The 16,688-nt window shown below is 44.2% G+C and overlaps 1 protein-coding gene across 1 annotated transcript in view; it reads right to left on the bottom strand.

Moving 5' to 3' along the window:
* fryb (furry homolog b) overlaps positions 1-16,104 on the bottom strand; it is a 54,262-nt gene extending 38,158 nt beyond the window's left edge. Inside the window, exons 1-11 of the mRNA XM_080838748.1 lie at positions 15,638-16,104; positions 12,231-12,421; positions 9,934-9,987; positions 8,626-8,765; positions 7,523-7,613; positions 7,028-7,107; positions 6,753-6,833; positions 4,062-4,230; positions 3,471-3,563; positions 3,147-3,245; positions 1,992-2,093 (exon numbers count right to left, since the gene is read on the bottom strand). Coding sequence (XP_080694874.1) covers positions 1,992-2,093; positions 3,147-3,245; positions 3,471-3,563; positions 4,062-4,230; positions 6,753-6,833; positions 7,028-7,107; positions 7,523-7,613; positions 8,626-8,765; positions 9,934-9,987; positions 12,231-12,421; positions 15,638-15,698 — 1,161 coding nt within the window. The 5' untranslated portion in view covers positions 15,699-16,104. The remainder of the gene's footprint in view (positions 1-1,991; positions 2,094-3,146; positions 3,246-3,470; positions 3,564-4,061; positions 4,231-6,752; positions 6,834-7,027; positions 7,108-7,522; positions 7,614-8,625; positions 8,766-9,933; positions 9,988-12,230; positions 12,422-15,637) is intronic.
* Positions 16,105-16,688: the final 584 nt, after the last annotated feature.

Genomic DNA, 16,688 nt, shown 5'->3' with positions numbered 1-16,688 from the left:
AGTGTACAGAATGTCTTGTGGCTAATTTGTGGTAAAGAGTTTTGCTGAATCCCCCTGCCCGTCACTCCCCAACACACCAAAGCCAACATTCCCTCCATACTGGAGACAGCACTTTGTCAACATTTAACATTTCATTTATTGTTTTGATTCGCTCTCGCTCTCTCTTTCTCTCTTTAGTTTGTTTTGTTGTTCTTGTGGATCTGGCTGACTCATATAATTACTCCCAGCAGAGAACGCTAAAGGAAGAGATGTTTCTTAAAGATGAACAAATACGTATGTGGTTTTACATGGCTTCATTTAAAGCAGACATGCCCCTAAGGCATCTGAGGAGTGTTTGTTTTAGTATGGGAGATATTAGGGGCATGGAGGCATCCCTGTTGACATATTTTATCCACACAACTTTCCTGCCGATGATCTGATGACAGTATCTGTGTTATGATGGTGGAGTAGATTTAAAACACACTTTTTACAGGAGATGGACGGGACATAACATGCGGGGCTTGAGTTCAAGATCACATCTTATGACGTCATCCACAACCACATCCAAGAATATCTGCTACCATGTTAGAGATACAGTTTTGGACAACTGCTAAAACACAACGGTTTTTTAAACTTGTCACTCAAACAGCAAAACCCCAGACTCAATTTTTCAATCAATTTTCAGTTTCTTAAAACACTTTTTGCAAAACATTACACACGTGGTTAACTTTCTAAGACAAAATAAACAGACACTGAATACTTGTGTGCCTATTTAAGGACACTGGTTGTGATGCTAATAGAAAACTCAGTTCAGTCACACAGTCTCCTTTGTGCAAAGGGTCAATTTTGGGTTTTTGTTTCCTACTATAAAAACTATAAAAAATTGTGTATGATGTGTTTATTTGGTAATGCATTCTACTGTAAGTCTCCTTCAGTGCCACAACCCACTGTACCATTAATGCCCTAGTTTGCTGTAATTAAGCTTTTTAGTAAACTATTTTGTATTTTGTACATTCTAGCACATTTGTTTATTTATTTATTCAGTCTATTGTGATCAGTTTTGTGAAATTGCTATATGAAATGTACTGTATCACTGTAACTGTAAGATTATAGTCCGACAAAGACAGGAGTGATTGAAAAAGTCTTACCCTAGGAATTCAAAAAGTTATATTTTGAAAAGGGATTATTGAGTTGTAACGCAGTGTTTAATTTTGCAGGATATTTGTGGTGTTTTGCATTTTGATTGTGCAGTTTTGTGAATTGTGTGCCAAAAGTGGCAAATCCGAATTCATGTCTTTTGCTTCTTATATTCTTATTCTTATATATTCTAACATATATGCTTCTTAGAATGTAGTTTATGCCCTTATGTTTCTTAAGGACCATCCAAACTGCCAATACTAACTATAACAAGAACTGTAAACACTATTTTGGAGAGGTTCTCTCTCTATAGTTGGTCAGTGTGGATGCTGCTCATATCGCTTTAGTTACAGTTAGATTTATAGCTATTGTTGGCAGTGTGGGCAGGCCTTTCGAGTTAGATTGCCAGTTAAGGTTAAGAAGCAGAACTCCGGAGTATTCCGTGTTCTGCCACGTGTGACTGTTCCTGATCTATGCATGACTCTGTGTTCCTCGAGATAAGGAGAATGGAATGTTTTTGGGACCGTGTGTCAGAATGTCACTGTTATGCTTGAGTGCACTCTCTGCGTCATTAGCTAAATTGCCAGGATAGCATTGATTAGGGTGGCCTGGTGATTCTCCTAAGTCAATGTGACCCATGTAAGGCCCAGTGATTCATGCTTAAACATAAACTTTCTCTGGTCTAATCAGATAAGCTGCTGTATCTACATTTGAAGCCATGCTCTCAGAATGTCCTGATTTTCCAAGTCTGTGATACAAAATTACCATCAGTAAGCAGCTGTGTAAAAAAAACTGTAAACACAAAATCATCTATCACAGCCTTGAAGTCAAATGATATCATAGGTGGGTCGGAGGGGCCTAATCAGTGGTCTTACCTTAAGATTAGACAGGCAGTTATTGAGGAACACATGCCACCTGTTGAGGAAGATCTGCTTCTGACTCACACACAGGAGACAGGTGACCAGTGGGTACAGTGCCTACAGACAGGAGGGACACAGTCAGAGTCTCAAAGCATTCACTATGCGAAACATACACACCAGCTTCACAACTGGACAACCGATAAATGGCATAATGGCATAACGACATAGCTCTACTCAATGGGGCTGATTCTCTCTTGATTGGAATTGGGCATTGTCACGCTTACTGTCAATGGGTCTCCTTAACCCTACTGTGACTTGGTTCGTATTGCACCTCCCTTCTAAGTCTCTTTGGGTAAAAGAGGTCTGCCAACTGAATGCATGTAAATGTAAATACTTTAAATTTAAGTCTAATGCAAAGTCATGAAAGCTGTGCTGATTCCTGGAAAGTGTGCTGTCTCAACCCTCTGCCTGTGTGAATTCCAATGGGGGGATGGTCTGTTTGCAGTTGTTTTATAGAGTACATCTTATCTGTCTCTGCTGACAGCTATGCACTTTGGGGGGAAATTCTTGCTCCCTGTTGCAGCCTACCAGCAGTCTGACGAGCTATCTCCCAAACAGGCCGTGCAAAGATTTACAGAGGCATGCCAGAAATATCAAGGCAACAATTAGTGACAAACTGTGAGAGAGAGCTGTCCTTTTCACGGTCCCCCTCACAGACGCACTTGACATCTAATCACACGGGTCTGCACTTGGGACGTGCGAAATGCTATCTACCTCCCCGAGGGCTCGAAGGGTTCTTCATCACCTTTTTTTTTTTCATTTAACACTCCACCTGAAATATTTCTGGAATTGGAGAATATACAGACACCCTCACAAGGAAGTACTCTGAATATCCAGACAGGGGGAGCGAGAGCTTTGTCGATTACCCACACGTAATTAATTAAGATACAAAAATGTTTGGCATTAGAATATCAGACTTGAAGAGTATGACCATTACTTCAGATATAGGGTTTGTGTTCTGAAATACCTGTTTACTATTATATTCAAATGATTTATGCTAATGCATCCTTTTCCCGATTTTTGGGTCTAATGTCAGTAATTTGCTGAAACTGTGGTAAATATAAATATATGTTTTATGAGAGAGAGAAAGTACTCTGTATGCTAACTCACCAGTGAGTGCTTCTTCCTTGAAGACAGGTCAAGAGTGGTGTCATACAGACTCTCCACAAAGTTCCTTAGACACGGCACATTCACCTCGTTTTTCACAGTCTGATAACAAACAAACAGACAAAGTCACATAAAACTGTGGAAATGCTAAACATCTGCACTCTGGAAGTCAAAACATGATTTGGAGGACTGAAAACATACTACACAGACGCTGAAATAAATAGATGTTCACTAGATGACATTTAAAAAGTAAAAAATCAATAAAATAATAATGATGTTGAAAAACAAGACAGACAGACTGTCTGTGAAATAAAATGGCTGACTCACTGCGGCAACAGGGACTAATATCTCCACAAAGAGGCCAGCCAGAGAGTGCTTCACGTCCTTGTCCTTCACCTCCAGGAAGTACTGAGCACACTCCTGGAAATCACACAGAGGCACATATGAGCAACCCATCACATACTGTCCACAGAGAGTACACACAGCAACAGCACTGGCAACACCATGTACTGTGTGTACACACTGCTTGTATACATGATATGCATGGGTCAAGGTGTATGTCTGTATGTGTGTGTGTGTGTGTGTGTGTGTGTGTGTGTGTGTGTGTGTGTGTGTGTGTGTGTGTGTGTGTGTGTGTGTGTGTGTGTGTGTGTGTGTGTGTGAGTGTGTGTGTGTGTCTGAGCAAGTGTTTTTGTGTAAGTGTGTATATGTTTGTGCAGGTTTGTGCAGGTTTGGGTGTGCATATTTGTGTGTGTGTGTGTGTGTGTGTGTGTGTGTGTGTGTGTCTGAGCATGTGTTTGTGTGTGTATGTGTGTGGTGTGTGTATATGCTTGTTAATGTGTGTGCATATTTGTGTGTGTGTGTGTGTGTGTGTGTGTGTGTGTCCACACTCCTGCTTGCTCAGACATCTGGCTGTACCTGCATGAACTGGAAGGAGGCCTCGAAGTCCTCCACGGGGTACATCTTGATGCGGAAGAACTTGACGCCCATGATGAGGCTGATGGTGCTCTGGGTCACGTACGGACTCTGCTCCTTCTGCCTTAGCTCCTTCAGCTCGGCGATGAACTTCTTCCGCACCGCAGGGAATCTGATGGAGAGAGGAGGAGAGCAGAGAGAGCAGGGAGGGGGAGAGAGAAAGAGGGATGAGAGAAGATGTGGGGAAGGCAAACAGTGGAGAGAAAAAGAGAGATGGAGAGAGGAGGCAGAAAGGGGAAAGAGGAGAGATGGAAAGGGGAAGGGAGTGAAACAAGAAAGAGAGGAAATTGAAACAAAAGGAGAAAAGGAAGGGAAAAACAGGGTCAGAGCAAAAAGTAGCGAAAGAAATGGAGAGAATTCAGAAAAACAGTCATTCAGAAACTCATTCAGAAATTAAGCAACACTATAAAACACTGTGCAGCTTTTGAGCACTCTTTTTTTTGGACATTCAATGTTCAGTTTATTGGTCCAACAACAAAATAGCTTGTTTCAGATGGAAATAGGGAGGCCTGACTGCCTGATGTTATCGACCCACTCTAATGCAGCCATTTGCCGGACCTAACATCATCACTCAACAGACAGAAAGCTCCACTGATACACTCAGCATCCAATCCAATCTATCCCTGAAATGCAGTATCCAAACACTGTGTGGGGTAGAGTCGTGGGTCTTTCAAAAAACACCGCAACACCCTACTCGGATTTAGCTGAAGGCACCAAAACTAATTTAGGCTGCCCCGAAACTCAAAATCAGCAGATTGTTTAAAGCTGTAAGACACGGCCACCATATGTAGGCTACACTGAATGCCTATTCTTTAGCAGAGTTGTCAGGTAATTAGGGAGCTTGACCTCCTTCTTGGTGTATTGGTTTGCTTGCAAGCTGATTGTGAACCCGTGAAGGGGTCACAGTCTTGGGGATAATCTATGGGGAAGAGGGCTTTTTAGGCGATGCAACCATCTGTCCATCTGACAGCAGATTACAGAAAGTACTTTGGAGTGGCGGTTCCGAAGAGCCAGACCCACACAACCTCAGCGCTAACACCCAGCGGAGTCCCCAGGGGAGGGGGCTGGAGGAAGGGACTGCCCCACGTACGTCTCCACTATCACCAAATGTGCACACTGATAGGGCAACGCTGAAATACAGCATCGTAGACTGAACATGATTAGAAAATCATGAGGTCATGTAAAACTGAGGTGTTTTTTGGAAAGCAAAAGGCATGTCATTTTTTTTATTCTGTGTGTGTTTTGGAATGTGTGTGTGTGTACTGTGCATGATTATGTTATTGTGTAGTTTAAATGTGTATGAGTGTGTGTGTGTGTGTGTGGAATGCGCAACATGTATGTTTAAGTTAGCGTTCACTTGTGTGTGTGTGTGTGTGTGTGTGTGTGTGTGTGTGTGTGTGTGTGTGTGTGTGTGTGTGTGTGTGTGTGTGTGTGTGTGTGTGTGTGTGTGTGTGTGTGTTGTGTGTGTGTGTGTGTGTGTGTGTGTGTGTGTGTGTGTGTGTGTGTGTGTGTGTGTGTGTGTGTGTGTGTGTGTGTGTGTGTGTGAATATGCATGTGTGTGTGTTCAGATTGGCTTAAGAGATGCAGCTCTTCAGCCCTATATTTAGAAAGGCATCTGGTAGGGGGAGAGGGGGCAGGGGGGGTGGGGGGTGCCAGCTCCCTCCCCCTAGCTGAGGGTTTGTTTTGTGAGCCACAAACACTCTCACTTGATTTCTCACACTCAACAGAAGACATACAAAAGCTGTGCATGTGTATGTGTGTGTGTGTGTGTGTGTGTGTGTGTGTGTGTGTGTGCATGTGTGTATGGGTAAGCTATGTGCTACCTGATTTGCAGATATATAAAAGCATAATAATCACATATTTACATAAGAGGGGCTTATTTGGAGCTTGAGAGAGTGGGAGAGAAAGAGAGAGAGATATAAAAAGAGTGAGAGTTGGAGAGAGACGGGGGGAGTCCTCTTTTTTTCTCGGGTGACATAAACAAAAAGGAAAAGTGTGCAATATATTAGCCAACACACACTTTTATATATAATTTTACACCCAGAAACATATGAGACAAAAATTCACAGTTTCCAGATCATTACTTTCATTCAGTGTTATAAATGGGTCATTCGAATGAAAACTCTGGCAGTCATAAATCGGCCCTATTTGGATGTGTCACTGATGAAATGGTCCTCGTCTCTGGCCATGCACATCAGCCATCAAAATAATGGCCTTCCATTAGAGTGCTGTTCTGAATTAGACACTGCATTAAAAAGAGACAAATTCCACCATCTGCTGCAGCGACTTCTCAAACGAGGGCAGAGACTTTTTGAAAGACGGGTGTCAAATCACCAACGCTACTGTTACATGCAAGCTTCGAGCGAGAGCAAAGACTGGTGGATCTGGTGTGCTTTCGGGGGACATACACACAAGCTTTGACCTGGGTCATCAAGCATGAAGTCTATTTTTATATAGCGCATGTGCTCCAGCACAGTACTAACAACATCAAGGTCATGCATTTCATTCCTAGGAAGCCCAAGCTCTCCTGAACACAAGTGCTGGGCTTTAAACACCAGCGCCACTATGGGTAACTGAGAGTGGACAAATGATGTTTCTCCCTCAGTCTCTCAAGCAAGTCCCAAAGTATCTCACCTAGACTGGGCTACAACTCCAACTACTTCTGCATACAGGTCAGCCACGATGTGCATGTTGCCTGTATTGGGCCCCAGGTACCTGAGAGAAAGAGGGAGAGTAAAGGAGGGAGACAGAGAGAGAGAGAGAGAGAGATGGAGAGAGTAAAAAAACATAAATTATAGTCAGATCTTGGTTAGTCACACCTGACTGCATGCAATTCATAATCGTATTAAAGATTTTATGGAAAAAATGTACAAAGAGCATGAAGACAAATGTTAAAAACAGAGGCTTACCCTTCTTTGTATTTAAAATGCCTAAATGCCAGATTGATGACCTCCTGAATCAGGCCATCCAGGAGAGGGTGGAGTGGGATCTGGAGAGAGAACGAGAGAGAGAGAGAGAAAATCAATTACACGCATTCATCAAAATGGATCCTTTAGTCACAAATCCCTACTCCCCACCCATCTATCCCAAACACACACACACACACACACACTCACAAATGTAGTGTTCGCATTTCTGGGAGATCTGTGCTGCTTCTGTCTACTGTATTTGATTTGCTAACACTCTAAGGGAAGCTGATGGAGGGGAAACTTGTGTTTACAACATTTCTAGATTTAAGAGATTCGACATCACGAACGAAACCCTCCACTGAAATGCAAATGAGGAATCAAAAGCCCTCACAACAAGAGCTCACTCTGATTAACAACGAGTCCCCCTCTAATGCCTGTCTGGTGAATGAAAAGTGGGGCTCTTTATCTCAGCAGAGAGATACCTGTTTCACGTACCTGTTTTAAGACCTCAATAAGGACCAGGGAGAAGATGAAGTCAATGGCGAGATCTCTCCTCTCCATTAAATAATCCCTTTGTTGTTCATCACTGAATGGAGCACACAGAAAATGATCAGAACGAACTGCGGGCACTATTGCAATATGAGACTTATTAGCAATGGTGGCAGCAAAAGTTTGAACGAACTGGCATCAAACCTTCCCTGACAAGATAATATTCTGATCAATATCCTGATGAAAGAACCAATCCAGATCTGAGGTCAGTTGGACCTGGCACTGTTTTGTACTGGCTCTCTATTAGTGCCCTCCTGAGACAGTTACCCAAATAGAAAAACAGACAGAGAGGGAAAGTGATCCTCCTGAATTGTGTCTCTTGTTTCAATACAACCCCAAATGACTTTGAAACAGCTTCAGCCAAACAAAATTTAGAGTTCTTTGAATGCAGGCTATTAAATTGAAAAAAAAAACGTTCAACTCTAATGTGAAGGAAATTAGATCTCTTCCCAGGACAACAGACTGGACGATTCAACTGGGCGAAAACAAATTTTAAAGTTGACTTCTGTGTTTGTCTTACTAATCCAACAGTTTGACTGGGGCAATTAGATTAACAGTAATCACAATTTCTATACAAACACATACTGTGCCACGTGTTTGGTTGAATGTGTAATCTAGCAATGCATTCCATCGTCTCCACCCCGTTTGACTAAACATAGTTCCTGGGCACAAAGTTACCAGCCAAAGTGACAGGCATTAATCGATCAGAAGGCAACAAGTAGGTTCTCATAACACAATTGTGTCATATCTATTACATAAGAGTCGCAGGCTCTAATACAATTAGTCAGAAAGCAAGACAATCCACCACTGTGAAAGTGAAAGACCTTGCACACACTAGAGTAGTGCGTGTTTGTACTCTTGGCACAGGTAGGTTTACTCCTGGGCGCACATCACATAATTTATGGACGCTGAACACAGCAGCAGTCAGTCGTGGAGTGACGTATTGGGGGGGGGGGGCTTGCCACAGGGTGGTCATTATGTGGTGCAAGTGCAAGGTGAACCTGTCAATCACAGTACATAACAAATCAACATCACTATAAAGGCGGTACCTTTTGGACTTGGTGTTGGCCCGAGGCCGGTACTCGTGGGACTCGTCCTCCAGGCCGTTCTGGCGCTTGTACCAGTCGAAGAGCGTGCGCAGGATCGAGGGCAGACAGTACTCAGCCAGCGAACTCATACTGGTGATCAGCTGATAGAGGGAGGATGGGAGGATAGAGAGAGAAACAGAGAGAGAGAGAGAGAGAGAGAGAAGTGGCAGAGAGGAATTGACAGAAAAAAAAATGTCAAAAAATCTGGGACACATAAATCCTGCCCAAACACTCAGAGGCTGCAATATGAGTCAATGTCATATGACTGTATGTCTACATGCACTGCCCAAATACTCTGAGGGAACATCGAGGCAGAAAGTACTAATTCTCTCTGATTTCATAAAACCTTCTTTAGCTTGGACACACTAAGTCAAATGTAAAAACCGCTTGGTTGCCCCAAAGCTGGGCCAGACCCAATCATCAGCGGCCCCCACCCAGCTGAGGTTATGAAACAGCAGTGTTGATGCTGAGAGAGAGAGAGAGAGAGAGAGAGAGAGAGAGAGAGAGAGAGAGAGAGAGAGAGAGCCTCTTGTCCTGAGGCCCGGGGCTGTGTGCTGACGGGGGTGGATGTGGGGTGGTGGGGGGACCGGAGGGGACGGGTGGGGTCGGTCTGAGCCGCACACAGGAAGGGAGGAGGCCGGGAGGATGAGGGCCAGAACCATGACGAGGAGGTGAAGGTGAACAGGGAGCCCTGTGTCTGATCCTCGAGGAGCTGAGTGAAGACAGCCATCCTCAGTTCACCTCTCCCTTCCTCTCCCTCTCCCTCTCCCTCTCCATCTCCCTGTTTCTCTCACACAGTCTCTGTCACTTGCTAGTTACTTGGTTGAAAGAAGTAGCATGGGGCAGGGAAGAACCCATTCAATTTTGGAGCGGATCCAACTCAATGGGGCGGATGCACAAATTCAGTTTCACTCTTGTTAACGTTGCGCTATACGGCATATGGCATTTGTCCTCCAAGAGCTCTTCTATTTCTTACTTTGTCAGTTTCTCTCAGTCAATTATCCCATCCCATCCCATTATTTGACATTGGCTGCCCTGCTGTGAGTTATGGTACATAAAGGTAAGATGGAGAAATCCTGTAACAGCACTTTACTGTACACCGATTTGTACCTACTGATGAATTCTATATTTCTATATACATATTATTGTACAGCTATACACATGCAACGTACATACATAATATACGTAATAAAACATACTTATTATACCTCTCTTTCCTACACAGTCTTTCACATACTGAAACACAGAACCATTAAGAGTGATAGATACCTGATCAAACTGTGGGTCCTCTCCTCTCTGTAGGGACTTGGTCAATAGCTTTTCCTGTGAAGCAGAGTGACCAGGCGTTACATTACATTACATTACAAAGAGTTTCAAAATAGCAGCTTCAAGAGACACTATCCCAATGCTTACAGTCTTTCTTCATGTGGCAGGAGGGACAAGAAAGCTCATTTCTGTGACTGACTGTGGCAATAAAAGGCAATAAAAAAAAAGAAAAAGCATCATGTGAAAAAAGCCTTACTAGGCATGGTCACGATCTCTAGAAAATAACATAGAAAAGTTCTAACTGCTTTAGTTGTCGTTTTCAATGACAGGAATACACATCACCAGTTATAGAAACCTCGACAATAACACTCCTAAAGTGAATAACAGCCTTGTAATCACTAAGTACAACAATAAGTTGCCTGAACAGACGCACCACAACCCCCCACCCCAATCCCCCACACACACATACTTTGATACAAAACTGCATTTTCTAGACAGGCTATGCGGGCCGCAGGCTGTAAACAGCTCAAACTGCAGTAATTCCTCTCATTAGTGTGTGCTGAGCTACACCTCCCTTGGGTGGAGGAGCCTCTCCCTCAGGTTGCTGTGAGCTCTCCAGTCTGGCCGCTGGAGGAATGAGGGCCTGTGGTGCTCAGCTGTGTTTGCCTGTGTTTGTCTACACTACAGGCTGCTCAGGCTGTCTACGGCTGCCTTTCTCTTTCAGAGAGGGAGGGAGGGAGATATGTGCTGATTTGCGTACATCTTCCATGGTTGCGTGTGTGGGTGTTTTTTAACGGTCAGCCCGAGAGCTGCTCCTCACAATAACCTCTTAATTTGCGGGTGTTTCTCACAACCACAGAGAGACATCACATCGTGATGCAAATGCTTGAACTGAACTGGTGTGATGCACTAGTCTGCTCTTTCAGATCTGCTGTAGATGTAAATCTGGGAGCTGGCCCATAACTCACTGAGCTACTCTCTATGGTACTCATCACACAGAAACCACTGCATTTAAGAACTGCCTGGCCAGAAAAGACATATTACAGTCAAACATCAGAAAAATACCAATATACGTACATGTGCATGAAAAAGATAAACAAGAACTTTCATGGCTTTATGACTCTCATTTACAACAGATTATTTAGATACATAAAATAATGTTCAGCTGGATACACAGACAGCGATGGTAATGTATATGTGAACTGCTTTCTGCACGGAACATAATGTATATTTAAACTGCTACAGCCATAGGCAATATGCTTTACAGCATGTCTGTTTAATGTTTTAATCTGATGATGTAAAGCATACCACAACATTGTAACAACATGAAAGTTTAATCGTAGTGCTGCAATGGTGTTTGCACTGGTAAAAGGTTGTGATGTAGCCAGACTGGTGGGCTTATCGGACCTAATTGCTTCCTGTTGGGGGAGCACAGGCTCACTTTGAGCATTGCTCCCGTGCTGTACAAACGGCCATTCCCAGCCACTTAGAGGTTCTCCACCATCTTAATGGAATTACAGAGTTATAGAGGAGCTGGCCAGACACAGCAGAGCACTGGCCAAACACGTGTATCTAAACACTGGGCTCGTCAGAAAAGTGTTACGGACATCTATTGCTTATCGGCAAGAGCCTGATGTAACGTTTGGGGGAAAGGCTTTGTCTTTCTCTTTCACTTTTTTGCTCAGCTATTTCTTTTGCTTGATAACTTTAATTGCTGTACCTGTCAGCACCAATATCTTGTTTTTTCAGACAAAGGCAAAAACCAAAGAAAAATAGTACAACCTTGAAAAGCCATACATCCCTCTCCATCTTGGGTTACTTATTTGTATGCAGGCTAATGGGTGGGGCATTGACCAGCTTAACCTCGTCTTAAAGTGTCATTAAACTCACAGTGAAGAGCTATGACACACAGTTCACAATAATTGAACATATGTAGGCCAGCATTCTGGAAGGGACTTCTGGTAGGCATGCTACAGGCACCCAACAGGCCACTCTCTATTCTTCCCACTGAAGTAAAAGTCACTCTTCTGAGGGCCTCATGATCCACCTGACTACCACTGTACTGTCCACACAGACAATTAACTGACCAAGACATATGAGAACCATTATGAATGAAGGACAAAGGTGATGTTTATGCAGATAAGAATATACTTCTATACACAGATACGTCCAAAAAGTAGATTTTACTCAAAAATATTTTACTTTTAATTGAATTACATCTTTTGATAAAACACAAACACACACACACACAAACTCACACACACACACACACACACACACACACACACACACACACTCACCAGGGGCTCAGCCATGATGATGCGGATCTTGCGCTCGGCCTGTGTGGTGAAGTTGGCGAAGAGGCTCTTTAACACAAACTCGCCCGGCTTGCTCTCTGGGTCCACGGTGACAGGCATGGTGGCGATGGGACCCTTGCGCTCTCCTGGAGCACTGCTCACTGGGGGCAGTGGGGGCTTGCCAACGGGAGACGCTGTGGAGAGACACACACACATACACTTCATAAGTTACAGGAAATATAGAGGGTTTGAACGCTTTTTTCCACCAGCAGTTCACTGCTCATTTTATGGAATGGTTCAGTTCAAGGACATGTTGGAGTTTGGAGTTTAGGCTGAAATACAAAAACAGGAGAGAAGAAATAGTCCAGTGAGGGCGTAATTACACCCTTTATTATTTTACTTCAATCCAGTGTCAATCTTCAACACATCAGCATAAAAGCAGTGGGTCATACTCATGGAAGGACTACATATGGGTGTCAATCCGACATTTAACTGGTCTCACACCTATGGAAAAGCAAAACCTACTATATGTGAGTTCATACAATCCCATACATCGCTAAAACCTGTATATGTTGCAAGTGCATATTACCCTTCGCGATTCAAGATATGACTACTAGGGATGCCCAGGCAGGGTGCTTCATGCTGTTGTGAAAAAAAGTGGCCGGGAATTTTTGTTCTCTCCTTGTGGGAACATAGGAGGATGGAACATTGAGCCACATGTAAACTGTGTTTTACCATATGCATTTATAATTCTGAAATAGCTAACAGAGCTAAGCTCTGAAGCTAACGGAGCAGCAGGCTAACTGAATCAGGCTAGAAACTCGTAGCTCATAGAAGGCTGAAACACCGACTCCTTCAGACAACGTCTAAGATTAGACCTGTGGCCCTTTAACCAAAAACACTCTCCCTACTTCTCAGTGTGAGGCTCAGCATACGGGTCACCGCACAGGCAAGAGGACTGGGTAGAGCTCTCAGATGGCCTGGGTCCCTGGATGTCTCTTACGGGGAGAGAGAGAGAGGGAGAGAGGGGGGGGGGGGGGGGGAGCAGCTGGTGTTTTCATTTTCTGGCAGCCATGTCACCCTGTTCCCCGGGTTGGTGGACTTTGTGGGGGAGGGGGACGCGGCCCAGAGGGTCTCACTGTCTCACTCTTCGTCATGTGGCCGGGGTAACTGGTGACATGTGCTCAGGAGCAGAGCTATACTCCCTATGCTACATAGCTAATCCCAATGCTTTACTTACTCTTCATACAGTTCTGTCCACCTACTATTTTAGGTGCAACGCATTTAGCAATACACTGATGACAATGACATTTAGAAGACACTTTAAAATGAATGATCAAAAAGATCCAGACAATACTTAAACTCGCTTCTTCAGCTGGTGCTTCCACCAATACAGCATTGAGCTACATTTCCCTGTGAGAGACCTACTGGTAGGATACTTCACATCTACTATACAGTGTTACCCTGTGTTTTCTCATCAAACATGTCTTCCTTAAGGTCAGATGAAGGTAGTGAACCTCTGTCACTCCCTATTACTTTAAATAATATGAGCTAGAGAATGATTTCTTAAACTGAAGCCCCACAACCAGAGTCTGGCATTTTGTCCTGTGTGTCTCATGACTTGCATTAAAGCCCTCTTACTTCAAATGGGCTCAGCAAAAGAGGATACATTATCTAATAACAAAAATACAAAAGCCATTCAGTATCTATAACAAAAACAGGTTCAAACCCAAAACAGACTCAGCCTTGCTCTATTGTGAAACACTTAACCATGGGAGAAACTGCAACTTCAGTAAGGCCTATTTCCCTAAACTGTCAGATTAGCACACATTACTGCTCTCATCATATATTTATATCTCAGGGATATGTCTGAGGAAAAACAACTTTGCTCCCATTAGCATCACATGTTCAATCCAAACTGAATGACATCCAAGAGGGAAAGGAAATAAATATAAATCTTTTGACTGGACAGGGGACTTACAAATCCAAACATACAAGCAAAAAGCACACTGGAGCTAATAATCTTCACACACACACACACACACACACACACACACACACACACACACACACACACAACACCAGACACACACACACACACACACACACACACACACACACACACACACACACACACACACACACACACACTAAGAGGTCCTCATTAACACCATGCTAATGGAAAGTAGTGACCTCCTGATCCAACACAACGCCTTTCACTCCAGAGGTCAAAGGTATGTCAGCTATTCTGTCAGCTAGCTGATTCCAACAGATGCATGCCTGGGCACACACACACACACACACACACACACACACACACACACACACACACACACACACACACAGGCACACAGACACACAGACACACACACCACACACACATACACACACACACACACACACAAACACACACACACACACACACAGAGTGACAATCACCCCTCTGTGTTCCAAGCCTGATTACACAGCCCTAACAAGGACTGAGTGTGTAACAGTAGACCAGTAACCTACTGGCAAATTATACAAACCCAAGACAAGTTCAAAAGCCTTCTGTCTGACACTTGGGTGTAATGTAGAAATGGGATATGCATATGGGTTTTGGATTATTCTCCCTCTCTCTCCATACCTTTGTAATCTATACCATATTCATGTGATGACATAGCGTCTAAATACACCACAAGATGGAATGCAGGACGATCAGGCGTCAGTTTAAAAAGAGGAAAAGGGAAGAGTGAAAAACACCCTTGTTTGTTTACCACCTTGTTTGAGGTGATTTACACCCTGACAGGTGGATTGACCTCTAATCTGTCACCGTCACCTGTCCATTGGGGCTGAAAGGGTGAGCCTGAGGCAAGCGCAGGCCACATCTCCAGCACTGTTCGGCTCAGCCGTGGCCATGGTGAAGTCCTGTGTTAGCGTAGCAGCGCATCAACCACTTCAGTGGCAGGAATCCTCAGTATGCAACTTCTGACTCCCTACTCTCCCCTCACTGTTACTCCCTACGCAGTGCCCACAATAACAAAATACGCCTAAGGCACAGACACACACACACACACACACACACACACACACACACACACACACACACACACACACACACACACACACACACACACACACACACACACACACACATACACACACACAACACAAACCACAGAGAAATACAGAAAGAGACAACACACAGATGCAACATGCGCTCACACACACATATGACCATAGAAACTCTTTGGCCCAGCAGTGGGATAGTTCAGGCTGGTGTTATAGTTGTTTTTAGCGTTAGCTCAGACCCCCTCGTACCCAATCCTATACTGAAGCCGAGCTTGTGTTAGCATTAGCGCAGACCATCTTACCCAAGCCTATACTGAAGCTGATGCCGCTGGTGTTAGCGTTATCGCAGACCACCTTACCCAAGCCTTTAATGAAGCTGATGACGCTGGCCCGGCTCCATCGCACCGGGGACACCTCCATGTCCAGGCCGGGGATGAAGGAGAGGAGGGGTGGACGGAAAGAGGAGAGGAGAGGGGTGGGAGAGTGGTGGTGGTGGTGGGGTCGGTTCAGCTATCCTGTCTGGGACTAACCCAGTATTCCCACGGTCACATTCCCTGTCGGGCCCCTAGTCCTGTGCTCCGGGGTCCAGAGCTCCATGCTGGAGATTCCAGCCACGTGTGTCCAAGAGGAAAGAGGAGGGGAGGGCGAGCGGGGAAAAAGAAGAAGTTTGCTTCGGAAGTTATTTGGTTCCTGGATCCTTTTGTTGTTATTGTTTTTACGAAGGTTGGAAAATAAAGTGAGCCCTGGTGGTGAACTCAGAGCCAGCCGTCCCTCGCTGGCTCTACTTCCTTCTGCCGTGTGATAAGAGAGTGAGGGAGTGAGAGAGAGAGCCCTCCACACACAGAAGGTCAGGCTGGAATTTTAGCAAGCCCAGAGAGAGAGAGAGAGAGAGAACGAGAAGGGAGGGAGGTCTGGTGCTTGGCTAAATATAACTCTCTCTCTCTTTCACACACACACACACACACACACACACACACACACACACACACACACACACACACACACACACGTCCATTAGCATGGTTACACATGCTCACACTTACAGACTTGCTTTTTTCAGACAGATAGACGCTTACATGCCAGTAAACACCTATACACACTTTGATACAAAACAAACAAACACACACACACACACACACACATTGATATTGACACATTGAAACACAGTATGTGAACAGATATTATTTACTGAACACCTTACACAACCCAGATGTTTTTTTTAGACAAGACAATCCTAAAAACTGAATTGCTAGGTTTTTTTGGAAGATCTTAGTATAACTTAGGATAACATTTTAGTCAAAGAGCAATATGCCACTGACCAGGCTTATTTCAACAAGTGTCTGAGCACACACACACACACACACACACACACACACACACGCACACGCACACGCACACACACACACACAC

The sequence above is a fragment of the Sprattus sprattus genome, assembly GCF_963457725.1.
Source record: "Sprattus sprattus genome assembly, chromosome: 1".
Lineage (NCBI taxonomy): Eukaryota > Metazoa > Chordata > Actinopteri > Clupeiformes > Clupeidae > Sprattus > Sprattus sprattus.
Note: the sequence above shows the minus strand (reverse complement) of the source record. Positions and strands in the feature narration are given on the sequence as shown.